General features: G+C 40.8%; 1 protein-coding gene across 1 annotated transcript in view; it reads right to left on the bottom strand.

Moving 5' to 3' along the window:
• Positions 1 to 18,638, bottom strand: part of brinp1 (bone morphogenetic protein/retinoic acid inducible neural-specific 1) — a 142,741-nt gene that overhangs the window by 18,624 nt on the left and 105,479 nt on the right. Inside the window, exon 5 of the mRNA XM_084047805.1 lies at positions 13,734 to 13,839. Within this exon, the coding sequence (XP_083903931.1) occupies positions 13,734 to 13,839 (106 nt within the window). The remainder of the gene's footprint in view (positions 1 to 13,733; positions 13,840 to 18,638) is intronic.

The following is an 18,638-nucleotide window of genomic DNA, read 5'->3' as shown; positions in this document are numbered from 1 at the left end:
GGTTTTAAGACTTGAAGTGTTGCCTCAGTTCACATGAGGGCACATCTTGCAGAATGAACTGTATAGTAAAAGTGCAGCTAATGTAGCTAGTCATTCCCTTTCCATCTCTTCTGGTCCGTGAGGGTGTGTGTTCAAGCCAAAAGCTCTGTCAGAGAAATAACACATTGCACCATATAGCCTTCCTCAGCTCTTAAAATGTGACAGCTTTTTTTATATATAGTTCTGGGTGTGCCTTACTTAGCATTTAAATGGCTTGAGCATTTCTACGTCTGTTCTGAGTAGATTATCCTCAGTGTTGTCAGCGTGGCACAAGCCAGCAGCCTTCCTGCGCCGTGAAACGGGACTGCCAAGCCTAGATTATTTTGTTTGATCTACAACCTCATTTAAGTAGTAATGAACAGGTATAACTGTACAGCACACTGACTTAATATAGCTATTATTCCCAAATACCCCAAATTAAATCACTGATTCCATTTTGCAAGGGAAGCACAAAAAAGGAACGCTTTCTCTCTGAAAGCGTTCCTGGGTATGTTGAGCACCCAGTTGGATTTCATTGGGCTTTTATGAATGCGGAAACATGCTTATGCATGCACATACTTGCAACAGAAAAACAATAGCGTCGAAACCCATTTCCTGGAACACACCTACATACTGACTGCATATACGTGTCTGTAATGTACCCTTTTTAGCAATCTGTGCCTGGGTGCTGTTGGAGGAACTTGGTGATGAGATTGTGTACAATATCACTGTACAGGCGGTGGGGTTGGAAATAACCCACGCTGCATAGCAAAAATAACAAGAAGCAAGGCGGTAATCACTATAAAAGCAGAAAATTACACATATAAATTGCCCTGGCATTCATGGCTTGCTGCGCCCGCCTCCTGAAAAAGGGTATGGCCGAAATTGCATGTTGCAGCAATTGGTGGATTGAGGTAGGCAGGCAGTATGGAGAGCTAGATGAGCTGTCCGTGGTGCTGCGCTAGATGAGCTGTCCGTGGTAGCTGAGCTATTGCCAATTGTGCTGAACACTGGACACAGACACACAGGGTGAGTCAGGGCAATACTGAAGCACTGATTACTTTTTTTCTCCGCTTCTCTTCCCTGTGCCAGCAAAAGATCACTGCAGGGACAATGGCACTATTGATTAATCGGCAATAAAGGTTTGCCAATGTTTCATTTTAAGTCTTTCTAATTGCTATTATAGTATTGGCAGTATAAATTGAGTGTGTGGTGCGACTAGTAGCTTGATGCTTTCATGTTTCATGTTTTACAAAATCTAAGTTGTATTTAACTGTAAGTCAGGGGTTCCCAAGGAGAAAAAAAAAAAAACATTTATGATTTTGTTTTCTTTTTAATGTTCCTCTCCTTTCCAATTTCCCCCCATGGTGGCCCCTGCCACATCCCATGGGGGCTACGACCCCCACATTGAAAACCTGTCGCGTAAGAATAGGGCTTCAGAGTGTAATTGGAGACGTGCTTGTTGTTGGCTGTTTGTGTGGTTCAGTCGCAGTGCTCAAGCTGTTCAGCCACGTGGCAGATTGCTGTTGGATGCGCTCTGCCATGTGTCCCCGCACAGCGGTAGTACCAGGGCCTCGGCTGGTGAGATGTTCTGTTTGTATTCACACACACACACACAGGCCCCCACGCGCACGCACGCACACACACACACACACACACACACACACACACACACACACACACACACACACACACACACACACACACACACACACACACACACACACCTGGCTCTGGCAAAATATCACATGTTTTACAAGTAGCAGAGAGGGGGAAGAGAGGTGTGATGACAGGCTTTGATATTTCCATTTCTGCTACAAACAGATACCACTGCCCTGAAAGTGTCAAGATTCTGAATTTCCACATTTCAATTTATAACAGAAAAAGTGAGATGTTTTATAGCATCACAATAACATTACAATGTTCCAATTCATTTCCGCCCTTGTATTTAATGCTATTGTGGGGCTGTTTGTACAGCAGTTATGACCTTTACCAAAAAATACAACAACAACAACAACAACAAGAAAAAACTAATCTGTTGATAAATCAAGTAATGCTGTTGCAGGCATTTAAGAGCAGGTCAGCACACTAACGGGAGATGTTGTGATTTGAACCAACCTGCTGAGAGACATAAATATCCAAGCTTTTAAGAGCCACTTAAAACCCCATGGGTGACAGAGTGCTTGTAAAACGGTAGTTCCAAGCTAATATTCTGCTGTCAAAACAGAAGTATAAAAAATAAAATAAAACGTCAAAGATGAAGATGAAGAAAACAAGGAAAAGCTTCCAATCAATTGCATCTCTTACAGAAGGGGACGAGGGGCATCTTTGGCTGTGTGGAAAACTGTGTGCTTGAAGAGACAGCCTCCTGAAGCTGCTGAGGGGAGGTGGATGAAAAAGTAGATTTATGGTTCTGCTGGCCCAAGTGGAAACTCACTCTTGATTGACCACTTCCAATTGAAAGCTGACCTCTGGGTCAACAGCAAGAGATTTAATCAGGTACCAGGGGCTCAGTGTGCTATGGAGAGGTGAAGAAATGTGCTCAGCCATCCATCTTGAAAAATTTTAGTATTATCGGTTATGGGCCCATGGAAGCATGCTTTCATGAGTGAAAAGGTTGCCATTGTCTAATGTGCGGACAAAAGCCAGTGCAATTTCTACAGTATGTCATCTACCAGGGAGATGGCAGCAGCCTGTCCCAGTGACATTTGTTTGAATAGTACTAATAGTACTTGTTTAAATAGTAATTTAAATCAGAGAGCGTTATAAATGGTTAAATTAATTCTGATGATTTTACTGTGCATCAGCTGTAAAATATGTCTTAGTATTTTGTGTGTGTGTGTGTGTGTGTGTGTGTGTGTGTGTGTGTGTGTGTGTGTGTGTGTGTGTGTGTGTGTGTGTGTGTGTGTGTGTGTGTGTGTGTGTGGTGTGTTGGGGTTTCTGATGGTTAAAACAAGAGAGAATGAAGGATATTAGGTCAGCCAGCCTTTGTGTTTCTGTGTACAGAGGAAATTAAATTGACAGAGCAAGAGAGAGATAAATAAATAGTGTTTGTAATTGTGCTCATCATCGTTTGCTCTTCATGTTTTGCATGAAAGTTTTTCCTAAAGTAAATTATTTCATGGTAACCAAGGACATCATGTTTACTGATAGACTTTGGTCAACAAATCAATTCCTCAACAAGTCTGTCATCAAAAACAACTTAATTGATTTGTATGTCTGTTTGTTTTCCCTATAATGTTTACAGCATTTTCAGCTGAAAAGAGGGACAGGCATCGAGCAACAGAGCAATGAGTATCTAATTCATCACTCTCCGCACGACTTGCCTACAGGGCCAGTTTAATTTATTTTCACTTCACCACTTTGAAAACTGTTGGCTCAGGCTATTCTAACATATTCATAAATCTTCCCAGATAGGCTCATGGAGAGCTCCAGGAAGGTGGAGAGAGAGGAGAGAGAAAGGATGGGGGTGGGGGTAGGGGAAAACAAAAGCAAATTACTTTGCTTTTGTTTTCGAGCTAATTTATGACAGCCATATTGGAGGTGATTGGGTCCATGCAGTATAATGGTTTGTCGACTTCTGCAGGCAGGGCCTAGCTCTTTGTTTTTGTCCTTCCTTTTAGCCCTGTTCGGATGCTCTTAAAAAGCAGCCTCCCTTGCACTCACCCTTGGTGATATCAGATCTAACAGAATTGGACAGGTGAAATGTGTGTTGTGTCACCCATCTGAAGAAAAAAAAAATCAATAAGACAGTGGATGGTAGAAAGTAAAGATGCATCATACGAGTATTGAATGGAGAGCATTGTTTCTCCAGCTCCCGTAAGCAGATGAGAGCTTTCACATGACTAAATGATGAAAGACCTGGCTATTTAACACTCACTCGTTAATTCCCTCCTTCATTTAATTCTCACTCTCCTCAATAGGCTGGTTTTATTTATAGATCCCAGTGGAGACACAAAGTGAGCATCAGGCCAAACCAATATCCTTGGGTTACTAAGCTTCAGCTTGGAGAGAAGACAAATAGATAAATAAACAACAAATTAATGAGGGAGAAAAGAAAGTGTGCTTAAATGCCAATTATAGAAAAGATTTCCTAAAAGTAGTTAGTCAATTGGACTTATTGTTGTTCAACTGTATTGTGGTCACTGGTCAGCCTTAGGAAAATGTAGTTTTGTTGCATATGGATAGTAGATAGTTAGACGGAAAGACAGAGAATTTAGTTGATCCCCATGGAGAAATTCAGGTGTTATGGTGCCAGGTGTCATGTCACACTATGTTCCTATGAATTCCCGAACCCATCGTATATTATTCCGGTAAGCTTGTACTAAAACTATATAATTCTTTTTTTGGCTGGACCGCAACAGCATGGCCAGCCAGCCCTATAAACGTGATGTGACTGACTGAATGAGTCACTGACTGACTGAGTCACTGACTGATGAATGTACACCATTGGTCGGCCAGCCGAGTGCTGGAATTTGCATAATTTGCTGCATACTTGCAATGTATGTTATTAAATCAGACTAAGTGATTTCTGGAAAATGCAAGTTTGTATTTACTGATATACTGATATATTAATCGTTAATACTGATATTAGTGATACCAGAGACTACACAGACATAGATTGTTAGGTTCTTCTGACCAAGATCAATGACCATATGACCGTAGGACCATAGCCAGTAGCTGCTGACAACACATCATTGTAACCTCTAGTACTTAGTTGTCACTAATGAGCTGGACATTGGCAATTGCACAAAGATAGATGGTCTTCCGCAGTAACTAAGCTTTTGTAACTTAAACAACATCTACCTACAGTAGATATTTAAACATCCCATTGTTGTTATGTAACCCTATGTCCTCTGAGTATTTCCCTGTGAAATGTTGACGTTGCAAAAAGCATTCCGTACCCGCTTTTGCCACACTATTATCTCATTACATCAGTACAATAGGATTCAGGTTGAAAATAGGTTGAAAATTGCCAACGTTTCCCTTTAACAATATCATTTAAATACCTAGAGAATGCCCAAAGAAGGTATTGGCTGGTTTACTTAATATTTTACTTATCAATTTTGACTGTGGGAGAGAAGAGAAGTGAGTTTAGGAGTAGCTTTGATAGGTAACTCCCTTCATGTCAGATTTCCGGCAGTATTCCACTCTAAATCTAAGTGAACGGAAGAAAAGGGGATATCTGAGGCCGATTGTTATATCCACACTGTGTTATCTGTGACTCACAGCCACACCAGCTCACAAAAAGCAGACCAGACAGAAAAAGAGGGAAAAACATTTCCCTCGACTGCCTAAAATGTTCAAGAAAGGAATGTACCCATACTAAAATGAATATATATATATATATATATATATATATATATATATATATATACCGTATATATACAGTATATATTTCTTTTCTGTTTTTGTATCTCCGTGGCATAGCCGGGGGCATCAGACAGCAAATTCATGTCAGTCAGGGCAGCAGGCAGTCATCCAACATATCTTTAACAGTGCTTGTGAATCAATAGAATTTCCAAGTACCTCAGCATGCAAACGTACGGCACCCTGCCACACAGTGCCTTGCTGCTCAACCAGGACCATATGCTGTTCATATTACACTACACATGCTGGTCATGTTTTATACCGCATTATGTGCTTGGGCCTATATGTATCTTATCCACAGTTTGTCCCTGATTTTTAACAACTGTTAAAGAGCCCCTCCACTCAAAACCTTGTTATGGATAACTCATCTTGGAAGCATGTCTCTGACTATACTGTACAGACTGCTTTTCGTGCATAAATTGTCACAATGGACAACTTTTTTACATTCTTTCGTCGAGAGAGGGAGAACGTCTCCATACTGTACTTCCCTGAACATCTGAGTTGGTGATGTACCCGTAAGAACAGTATTTGTGACAAAGAGTGACCTATTATGGTGGTCCATATGTAAATTACAGCTGAGCAATGTGGTAACTTGAAACTTTTAGCACACACACAGACGGCTGATTAGTTAGTGACATTCACAGCTAGTTTCTGTGTCTACTAAAGAAACTTAGCAAACCATGGCAGCTTTTAGGATGGTGTGCAGAGCTAGGAGCTTCCTTCCACTATACCCAAGGACCGCATCCTAAATAGAAATGGTTAGAATGTATTTCTAAATATTGCATTTATAGCAGGATAGAGAATATCCTTGCTCTGATGAAGGCTCCTAGCCGAAACGCGCAAGCGTTTGTTTATTGGTGTGTGCCAATTAAAACAAATTTAGTACGTTGCCCCCCATTGATTTAAAATTTAGGATGTGCTACATCTTTTTATATGAATATCCTTGTTTATAACGCACATTTTTGCCATGATAGCTCAGATGATAAAAATTTAACTTGTTACATATACAAAAAGGTCATGTTTGTTTTTATATTTATATCTTTACATCACTACTATGCAAATCATTGGAAATGTGCATGTTGTGGGGCCTGCCATCTCACTGTAGATAAGCACTGTCTTGGCAATACTCGGCAATGCAAGCTATTTACTTTCTACTTTTTCTATTCTAAAAATAGAACTTTTCTTTTATGATGTGGCACTGAAAGGGCTAGCCGTATAGAACAGGGATTGTCTGTATCTCTATCCCCACAACAGTAGCCCGTCCATGTCACTTATCATACAGCTCATAAAGTGAACCACACAGCACAGCTGACGCTGCTACACCAATCACAGCCAAGCTTTCGTAGCTCTGTCGCATTACAGTAGTAGTAGTAGTAGTAGTTTTCATTTAAATGTTTTAGATGTAAGCTATTCATATTTTACTGACTACATATGTAAATTCTCCCTACATATTTATGTAGAGTAGCTTTACGTTCCGCTGTCGTACGAAGGAGGGTCAGAATCACAAGTCAGCATGTCCGGGTTTTGCTAGCGAAAAGGTGAGGTTGTAACAGAAGTCTGTGGTTGGTCCATGGTTGGTCAGGTCATGTCTGTCACACACATCTTTAATGTGTTAGGGGGGACTTCTTAACCTTTTTAATAGCTGTGCCCCAGACCTTATATGTCTATGTATTCAGCTTCTACTGTGAGATTATAGTGTGTAGGGGAATCAAGCCACTTAGCCAGATGGCAATCATTAATTTAGCTGCTGTAACTGTCTGAAAGCCTTTTCAATTGCACAGGGAAGTCATGCCATTATTAGACTGTGTATTGTTCCATAAAGGCAGAACAAAGAGCTAGTCACAAGTTTAATCTTCATTTTGTTTCACTAACATCTTGACTTTCAGGTCAAGTATGCACTGCAGATGGCAGTTACTGTAATTAACTTCATGATTGCGTGTTTGTGGTCGAGTTAAAACAGTATTTCAGGGAGCAGCTGTCTTTTAGGGAGAGGAGTGTGCAACTTTTATTAGTAAACATTTTGGAAACTAGATTTTCAGGCCACTACGCAGCCTTCACATCTAGTCCTATTTGCGCTGATCAGAGCAATGGTCACTGAGTTATTGTCATTTGAAGTGTTAAACCCTGCTGTAACACTGCTGTAGTGACTCATATGTGTGCAATTTGTGTTTTTTGGTGTGACTATTCTCATGCCAGACCCCTAAACAGCGTGTGTGCCAAGTTTGGTTCGGATCGGAGCAATGATGCACCTTGACAACGTGTGGCCCCTGAGGGCCCCTGGCAGCAGTAAGCTGGGTTGTACAACATGACCCTTGGTGTGACTATTCTCATGCCAGACCCCTGAACAGTGTTTGTGCCAAGTTTGGTGGGGATCGGAGCAATGGTGCCCCTCGACCACATGTGGCCCCTGGGGACCCCTGACACTGGGTTGTACAACATGGCCAGCACAAATGTGACAAATGTCATTGTTTGTTGCAGAAATATTCATTCATTCATTCATTTACCAATCTTCACCAAATTATGTATAGGTCCACATGATCTCGGGAGTCATGTAACAATGAGCGTCAAACTGCTTTTTGATATCCCATACCGCTTGCCTGTAATTGGCTTAAACATTTTGTGGGAGAGGACTATTTTGTACAAAAAAACTCCTATCATGAACGCTACATCCAATCAACCCCAAATTATAATTGCATGACCACAAATGCAAAGGGTTGAACTGGATGTCATAGAAACGCTACTACCCCCCGCAGCTTCCTGCGGGAGAAGGTTTCCATTTACTAGATGTACGCGTGAAGGTACAGTAGCTAGAGCATTGTGACTCAAAGGCGAATAAAGAGGAAATAAGTGCAAATAAAAGTTTAATTAAAAGAAAGAAATGGAGTGGGCTCGCTATTACTGCATCCTTGAACTAGCCTGTGTGGTGCTGCATACTAATACAAACAAATCCATTTCCTTATTTAATTCAGGAGCAATTAAAATTGTCTGCACTAGATTAAGGTTTTAGAAACTTTTGTGTTTGGTTCCAAAACATTGCTGTGGCCTTCTCTCCAAAGCTCAACAAACATGCACTGCTTATTTTAGTTGACATGGCCAGCTATTTTTAACCACATACCCTTGCGTCCCTATTCTGGGCATGTTATAAACATCCAGTGAAAATAGGCAAACATTCGGCGAGCTTGTAGAGGCTATTTTCGGCAAAGAGAATTGGTGTAGATGGAAAAAAGGAGGGGATCATTTATAGACTGCTAGGGGACCCCGGTCAACGAAATATATAGGGTTTAAGTAGTTAAAACTTCAGATAATGAAGGGCTACATTTAAAAGCTTTTTAGTACTTCAGATACCTCTACCATGGAAGTTAGATCATGATGTATGACCTGCAAATGTCACATGCCCTCCTGAAATTTCTCAGGAGGGAAGCTAGTACAGCATCTACCCAATTCTGCTGCGAGGTGGCCAATTCTCCGTAACGTTATGGTACAGTTGACTGCATCCTGCAGCAACCATGGAACGGCTCAGTGGAGGGTAGATAAAGAAATGAGAATGAGAGAGAATGAAGAGCATGAAAGAACCACAGAGAAATAGGCCGCAAAGACTAATGGGGTGAGTGAAAGATGGATAAAGGTAGTGAGAGGAGAGTTTCCAGGAGAAAGACTTCAGAAAGAAAGAACTGCGATAGGGAAAAAAGATAGCATAGAGGTGGATAGGAAATGCGAGCACAGGAGATCTGAGTGCACTTGGCACAGTTCATCTTCCCCATCCCAACCCCTTCTCAGCGACATGCTGTGTCTGGACAATGATCTATCTCTGGACCCTAACTCATGGTCAGCCCCCCTCTGTGGCCGGGACAGTGTTTTGCAGGACATTCGCGGGAGCTAGCATAATATTGCAACGTGATGACAGCCCCAGTCCCAACCCTAACCCCTGCTTCATAGTGGCAGTGATGGCCCCTGTAGCTCTAAGCTGACCTTTGAAATCTCAGGGGTCCCGTCCGCTGTGAGCTTCAACTGAAAGCTGGTGGTTCGGCGTGGCTGGCCTGCAGGGTACTGTGCTTTATCTCAACTGCAACCCACAGTGACAGCTTGGGGGGATTTTGCATTTGGAGCTTTAGCTTGACACGGACAAATGACGACTAACTGTAATGTGCTCAGATGTTGCAGTACCGTACATGACCGTCCATTTGTGTTGAGGTTTTGAATCGTCACAAATGTGACAGACAGACAGACAGACAGACAGACACAATAGATACATAGATAGATAGATAACTAATCTCCAAACTCAGCAAATCAGCATATATTTACACAAACATGGCTGCATAATAATCAATACAAATTCAAAGTAAAACAAATAATAATCCAATACCTACGACTCTGGCTGACCTTTTGCACAGCAGTGCTTTACTTGGGTGCTGTTTAGACCACAAATATTTAAACTTACTGCACAAACGCTGTACTGCACAATGACAGGCTTGAGCTGTCTTTCATTGCTTTCATATCTTCAGTGTCATTTTAGATTAACAACAGCAACATCAGAGCAGCCAACTTTTGCCTACAGGCTTCACATTATGTTCACTCATTATAAAAACATAAGTGCATTCAATGGCCACTGTATTGCGATATAATCATATTTCAAATACAGGAAAGTGTCATTTGCATACTATACTCATAGATAATGCTGTCAGTGATCCATGATCTTCCGCTTTGGCCAGATGTGTCTCCTCCCCATCGTTTAAATGCCAGCACTTTTGCACTCTTGCTAATTTTCTGGTAAAAGGTCAATGGGCATTTGAAAATGAGACACATGGTGGGTGTTCATTAAATGTGCTGAGAGCTGCTAGTGTTCAATAGACTAGTCATAGGCCCACTCAACTCATCTCTCCTCAGGTCATAGTTTTAGAAGTACATTAAAAGCCCTATAGACGTTGTTGTATGATGAATAGCAAAAATAGATGGATCAACATAACAATCTCACAATGCCTTGTGATGCCACATGTTGTGAGCTTTTAGATTGGCTATTTTCTACTTTTTTTAACTGTTTGAAAATTCAGATTTTCATTTTCTATTTTAGGAGAATGTATGGGAATGTCTGATTTCTTTTGTATATCTTCACTCACAATAGCATGCCCAAAATACGGACACCAGGTTGAAAGTGGTTTTAATGGTATGTTGTCACAGGAGAATCATGACTAAATGCTACAGCTGTTGTTGCTATTGTTATTTCAGGCTAGGGATGGGCAATATTATCGATTTCGCGATATATCGCGATATTTTATCTCGCGATACTGTATCGATATTCCAGTATCGATATCGCGATTTTTTGAAAAAAAAAAATTTGAAAAAAAAATTTTTTTTTTTTTTTTTTTTTTTTTTTTTTGCTTTTTCAGACACAGGTTTTATGAAAAACATTCAAAAAACCTATCACAGATCTGCAGCTACCCAATATGTAGTGTATATATAAACAATATGTAGTTGTGATATATGTATATATTGCAATATATCGCAATATATCGCAATATATTGCAATATATCGCAATATATCGCAATATATCGCAATATCGTGATACGACCCAAGTATCGGGATACGTATCGCAATATAATCGTATCGTGACCCAAGTATCGTGATACGTATCGTATCGTGAGATTGTTGCCAATACCCATCCCTATTTCAGGCATTGTCTCTGAGAACAGTATAAAGATCAATGTGGTCTCTTTGTGGGACTGAAGGACGACCGTCTTCTTTTACCCCCTAGAGACAACCGTGGCTATTGTCCAAGCTGCTTTTATGAACCACCACGAGAAGAGAGAATAAAAGCCTGTCCCAAATGAATGAACCGAGTTGCCAATTGACTGCTAATTACCACAATATGCTCTAATTTGATACTATACTACAAAAATCTATTTTCCTAAGTGGCCCTGGATAAAGGAAACACATTAAAATGAGTATCCCCATGGCCAAGAGTCTTCATCCCTCGCGCATTTCATTATAATCATACAGTTGTTGCTCTTTGTTTTCGTCTTTCTTCTGTCCTGTATTACTTCAACTCCAACATGTGGAGAAGAGAGAGTGATTGCAATTCAATCTTACTAATGGCAACCACAATTCCCTCAATGTGACCTTTCCTAATTCACTTGTAGATACTGATGATGTTCTCTGGCACACGATTAAGGGACAATTGGGGTGGTCACCTTGTGAGAGAAACTATTGCATATCAATTTGTATTCACTTTGTCATTGGCATCCATGTCTATATACATGTACAGTACGCATACAAACACACAATCTGCACATAACCGCTCATGCAAACACACATCAGCACACATAGTCCTTATTTGGCATATACAGAAGTACAGAGACACACGTGTGTGCGCTCGCACACCCACGCAAGCAAGCAAGCATACACACATTCACTCCTTCCTGGCTGTTGAGGGTTTGTGATTGCATATCATATTGAAATCGCAGGTGTCAGCTGTTGTGGTTTGATGCTGAGTGTAGTAACAAACTCATCAGTTTGTCAACCCCCGCTTGTCACGTGCGTGAGCTTGACAGAGAGAGAGTGGTGACCCATGACTTCTGCTTCATATTGTACTTCTTGATATTAATGGGTATTTGTCAAAAGACAGCCCTAGTAATCAAAAACAAGAACAAAGGCACACCATCTGGCATACCTGAGTCACTACAAATAATTCCCTGGAGATAGATTGAACTGCATGGTTAAATGGAAATAAGTGAACTGATCTGAAATGATACAGTACATCCCACCCATTCAATACACAGTAAAAACACTCAAAGTGATTGAAAAGGTTTGGCCCACATCTACAGTATGTTATAGACACTGCATGTCAAGCTCAACTAATAAACATAGTTGCCTTGAGGTGAAAGGGTTGGTATGTTAATATGCGTATGGTTTTCATGAGAGAATGAATGTCGTAGTGTGAATGAAGAGACAGTGAATCATTATGAATGTATTTGAGAGGCATAGCCCTAAAAGCACTCTAAGGATGCCTGTGTGAAGTACCATCTCTTTGAAGAGTGCCATGATTGTCACACGCATCAGTCTGGTGACAAACACCCCTAATTGAAGGCAAACATTATGGCTGCTTTAAAGAGAATGGATTGTCAACAGTAGAACACTATATAAATCTACCCACTTTGGCATAATATGAAAGAAAACACTTTTCAAGTCAAAAGCTGATCTGAAAACCATTTCCATTCTCTCAGAGTTATTATCAAACCATAATAAGATAAATGATTCTTCTTGGGCCTGTCATATATCAATTCGCTGACAAAACATTAGACTTCAAAGTAACTGAACCAAATACACTGGATGCATGACAATAAAGCTTTTATAAAACCTATAGACTCCTTTTAGTAAGTGGCAGGGGGGAACTTGAAAGTATGTCTTTGACAGACCACGTAATTCTCTGAATCCAGAAGAACAATAATGATCCCTTTGGGAAGGGTTGGAAAGACAGAGTTGAAAATAGTCTGAGGCGAGCTGCTTAAACTGTTTTTTAATATCCTCGGTAAACTCGAATAAATCAAATAAATTATCACTATTCATTTGACCACTGTTTGTTGGCTTTGGCTGGCTTTCATCATTCTTTCTCCCAAAACGCAATAATTCACACAAACCATCATTGTTAACATAACTGCTAATATGCAAATATTAACATTGGCTTAGTTTTTTATAATGATAACAGAGAGACAAATGACAAAAATGCTTCAAGGAGGGGGTGGGATTTAGTCAGTTGGATTTAGTCAGTTGCACATGCACAATTGTTGGTTCATGAGAATCATTTACTTCCCTCGCTGCAGGATTCAAGTTTGAATAGGGATTTGAAAGGCACTGCATTACAGATGTAGCATGAATTCTGTATTAATAGTCTCCTCTATTTGAACATATATTATGCATACCGTAAAAACCTACATGATGTCTGCTAGCTTCTACTCATCACAAGCACTTTGAGGTGTTTGCACAATGCATGCTATTGTTCTGCTTTATTGAAAGACAGGGCTCGTTGAGAGTTAGACCATGTATTGCTGAAATAAGAGCAGACGTGGAAGCAAATCTTACCCAAAGCCCCAGAGGAGAATCAGAAGCAAATTTCATCCCAACCCTCGCACTTAATTCAAAAACACAAATTGATATTCAATTCACGGGATGGTGCAAACCATAGCCCAACTCCCCTTAACAGGATTCCTTGATGTATGGACATAAATGTTCTTTTCATTTTAGGATTGGACTGGGGCTAAAATAAAGTATTGACCCCGATGCTGACCTCCTACAACCCTTGTTGTATAGAAGCCCCGTGGTGCAGGGCTGTCAGTGTACTGGGTTTGTTTACCTTGCAGATGAAGCTTGCTCTCGGGGCTCTGCAGGAGGATAGAACTAACCGAGTCCAGATTGTCATAGCTACTGCATCCCAGTGGCCCCGTCCGTGTTTCTGTCACCTGCAAAAGAATTAGCACGCAGATGAGATAAGCAGGCGCAGAGAATATGTGTGTGCGTGTGCATGATATGTGTGCATCAGTTTCTGCATTCCTGTATGACACTGTGGTTAGTGTGGCTATATTGGGAAGTATAAAGGAAAGCTAAACATATCGTTTTCTTCATATCACCAACAATTCATTTCACACTCACAGCTTGTACCTGTATGAGAGAGTGACCCTTTTGAATCTTTGAATCCATAAAGTATAATATTTTACTGTTATCTTTCTGTATGATGTACAAACACTGCAATAGATGATTTGCATTGGCCTTAACAAGGTCTTTTCCCAAGGAATCACTCCACTAATCAAGCATGAGAAACATTATAGTTCATAATAAGATGGTGAATTATATATGATGATGTAGGGCTGGCTATGCATAATTGGACAGTTATTAGTCTGTCTGCCTGTCTGATCGACTCAGACTTTCATATGCACTATGCACACACAAGTTAGCACACACGTTTAGCACCATATCGCAGAGAGCCCAAGAGTCATGTGTTAAACTTGCTGAGACAGATTCTCGCAAAAGAACAATAATGTCCAATAATCACAGCAACAGAGCACTACAGGAATGACAGCTTTCTGTAGGCCAACCACACCAGGAAGTTACTCCCACCATGAGGTCCCACAGATTTCCAAGATAGATTTTTTTTGCAGTGAGTTTTGGATTTGGAATTTAGAAAAGAAGCTTTGTGGCAAACAAAGGCTTATAATATAAACATGTTTGTTTCAACAAGATAATGATCACAAATCAACACCCCTTTTTTTAACCACAAAGGTAATTCATACAATTAGTTTAGAAAACACGTAATTTCTTCAACATTCATGGTTGGGATATTAACGAGTGTAAAGTGGCAGAACAAAGTATGAAACTCTCTTAAACGCATACCTTATTTTCTGCATACATCAAAAACCCTTTCTGGTGAAAGAATGATTGAAAATATGGCAAGAAATCCCATTACAAACTCACTTCTGGGCTTTAGGACTACGCTCTATTGCAAACGAGAGGTGTAACTGAGTCAAATCTTCACACAGCCTTCCCATACCGCACTTACAAGTCTCCTCTTTTATTTAGCCAACAATAGTGTGTCCCGCTTTACCGCTCGCTTCGAGAGCTCGGGTTCATTCAAGCGACCTTTTAAAGGCTTTATTTCCTTTTAAAATAAGTGAAACATTAATAGGCACTGTTCTTCAAAGAGCCGTTGGTCCCTATCATAAACAATAAGGGCATGCTGTAAAGATGCTGCAGTGGTCCCCGTTTTCCCATGGCATACTCCAGTCAAAAGAGATAATTGGACTATTCAAATGTGGAGAAGCTGCTCTTAAATTTACCACCTCTCAAAAGAGTGTGCTCTTTTAAAAAGAAAAGAACCGGCTGACATGAACCCTCTTTTTGTTGCCTTTGCTCATTAAGAGCTACCTGGCAGTGCTCAACAGTACTTCCACATGATTCCAAGAAGCCAGATTAGATGCTATACTCAGCAAAGGAGATTAACAGAGCGAAAGAAGAATATTGGCAAGAACCTTAAGCACATTTACTTCAGGGTGTCTTAGACAAGTATTATCTTGATGCTCCAGGGACAAGTGCCTTTGTGTCATCAACATATTTTTCAGTTGAAAATATGTAGTATGTTTTTGTCATGTGTCATGTCGCACGGCACTTTGTCACTGAAGCATAAATCAGGCTTTTAAGTCTTCTGAAGAATGGATGTGGATGGATGCTTGCACAGAAGAAAATCCTTTCATTATGTACCGTATTTGCCTCTGTAATAATGATGGAGCAGCCTCTCTTGGAGGAAAACAAACAGTTGTCACGGAAGCTTTCATTTCTGTCTGCCTAGACCCAAGTGCAGCATAAAAAACCTACCGTGACTTAAAATAGTAAACCTATTAACTAAACATTCCAGACATAAACTTAATTTAGAGGCCTAATGTTGGCTATAGTCAGATACAGTAATATATCTGTTTTTAATTCAGACAACTAATGTAAAGTGTACAGCATTTCGGAGTCCATCTATTGACATTACGAATATGCCGTTAAAACAATCGCTTTCCGTTAATCTCCACAAAAAATAGCTAATTTTGGGGTCTGATTCTTGGTCTTCGGAAAATAAGGCTTCGCAGAGATGGAGAACATCCATGATCACACCAGGAGTTACAGCCCAAACACAGTCTGACAAAAATATACAAGTGATGGACAAACAAGATCTGTCAATATGTCTCCAAGATGCTCACCGCCAGAAACCTTAGGAGGCTGTGCCTTCTGCTAGAACAGTATCTGTCCGTCTGTGCGTGTGTGTGCGCGTGTGGGGCGCGCGTGTGTTTGTGTGTGTGTGTGTGTGTGATTGACAATGTGACACCATTTTCCTGTCTTTAATGTTGATGCCATGCCAGATGGTGTGCTGACAAGCAGGAAATTAGACAGATGCATATCTTACCCTTGGCATCAGGCCGCCGGGATAAAATACAAAATCAGACAGAGGCAGACAGGAACAAACTATAGTTATGAAATGTTTGTGTTCAGTATTTTTCCCCCCCCTGTATAATAATAAAATTGTGTCCCCTTGAGTTGCTGGGGCGTTTGCCAAGTACACAGGAATTTGTCCTCTGCATTTACCCATCCTAAATATTAGTAGAAGCTTATGCTATTAATACAGCACCCAGGGAGCAGTTAGGAGTTAGCCACTTTCAACCTGGCATCAATATTTTGAGAATGTCATTATAGGTGAAAACATTCACATTTATTATTATTTATTTTATTTTTTTTTCAAATCAGTGGGTATAGGTTTGTAATTGGAGGTTTTCTCTGCTGCTCAAGCCCATATATTGGATTTAGATTACTCCAGTCGATCAGTAGTCTGAGATTTGATCGCCTGTATGTGAGACTAGGGCGTATTGTAAGTGGTTAAGTGTCTTGCTCAGGGACACTTTGACACATAAATTGGGCGACGAGGGTCGAACCGGAGACCATTTGATTCCCAGACGGCCTTGACTGATTCATATTTTAAGAAACATGACAGTACCATGATGTAATATAAAATAAAATAATAATAATCAAAGCCACGCAAGAATGATATAATCACTTCGACAGCATGATGCAAATATGTGCAACACGTTGTCATCCTAACTTTTGAGCTGAATCCCCCCCACCAAAAAATGTGAGGAGTTTTATGCCATATGTTCTGTGTGTCTGAACGTTATGTTTGTGACAGATGCCAGACGCCGCTGTAGCTTTCAGCCGGCCAGGACAAAAGCATCCCAACCTGTATCTGCAGTGTTTGAGTGCTGCCAAAACAAGGTCTTTGAAATGCTCTTCGTGGCCTTGCATAAAGTGCATGTGCAGATTGATTACAGTGCAGGCCTTGCCTATCACACGCTGCCATCTTGATAGCTGCTGACAGCGCTCTTTTCCCTCCCTTTTTGTTGTTTTTCTTTTTCTTTTTTTCCACCCCGAATGAATTACTTCCTTCAAAAGGTCATGTTGCATGATGCATGGTAACCTGGCAAAGTGAATATCTGTCCGTTGTCGCCTCTGGACAACCATCTAGGTGCCAAAACAGAAACATGAGCTCCCTCAAGCCTCAACCTCAAGTCATAGTATTGGAGGTAATACATTACTTATATGTAGTTAGTAATACAGTATTACAGTTACTATGTCAAGTACTGCATTACTTTCAGAACATGTTTTTTTAAGCTTCTAACCAATTCATGCACACTAATGGTATTGCAGTTTGTCTACCTTTCAACTTTATTGTCTCCTCCAGGCCGAAGGCACGGCGAGAGAGTATGTTTTACCCCCCGTCCGTCCGTCCGTCCGTGTGTGTGTGTGTGTGTGTGTGTGTGTGTGAGTGTGTGTCCGTCCGTCCGTCCATGTGTCCGTCTGTGAACAGCTAATCTCCGACACCGTTGGCCCGCTCGCTCCGAAACTGTGCACACACACTCCCTGGATGCCAATTCAGAACCTCTGCTCCAAATTTTCACATATCCCTGTTATAGCGCCACCAGGAGGCCGATTTGTGCAAAACCCATTTACTCCTACAGATTTTATCCAAACGTCATGCAAATCGGTACACATTATCTCTATAGTCATGTGATCAACACGGATCTGTCCGATTTTCCATATTCCATCCTCATTGGCTAAGGTTGGCTTCCAAAGTTTGCAGGATGAAATTTCACACGCACATTCCCACTAGGCCGAGGAAGAAATGGCACCCTTTTCACATTGGCCTGTTATAGCGCCACCAGCAGGTCTAATTTTAGCAAAACACATTTTTCATGAACGCAGTGTCTGATTGCCGTGAAAAGCCTAAGAAGAAATGACACCCCTTTCACATTGGCCTATTATAGCGCCACCAGGAGGCCACAATAACGTACCTGACCTCCGAGGAGCACTTTTCTAGTTTATATCGTTTCTGTCTGTCTGTCTGTCGACCGTACTTGTGTGTATCAATGTACAATATGTGTTTTGTAACAGGCAGTTTATCATGTTGAAATTCTTCTCTAATAATTATTATCCATACTGACAAAAAGACACACTCATCTATAAGGATTAGTGACTGACCCCTGTAATCTCAATGACCTCCCATAAAAAAGCAGCATGCATTTCTCTCTCTCTCTCTCTCTCTCTCTCTCTCTCTCTCTCTCTCTCTCTCTCTCTCCTCAACACAAGTGTTGTGTGGTGGATTATGAAAATGCAGTGGAACGTAATAAAAATACAAGGAGCAATCAATGGGCTGAAATGGGCCAAGGGGGACTTAGGG

This window comes from Gymnoscopelus microlampas (assembly GCF_963454915.1).
Source record: "Gymnoscopelus microlampas genome assembly, chromosome: 21".
Lineage (NCBI taxonomy): Eukaryota > Metazoa > Chordata > Actinopteri > Myctophiformes > Myctophidae > Gymnoscopelus > Gymnoscopelus microlampas.
Note: the sequence above shows the minus strand (reverse complement) of the source record. Positions and strands in the feature narration are given on the sequence as shown.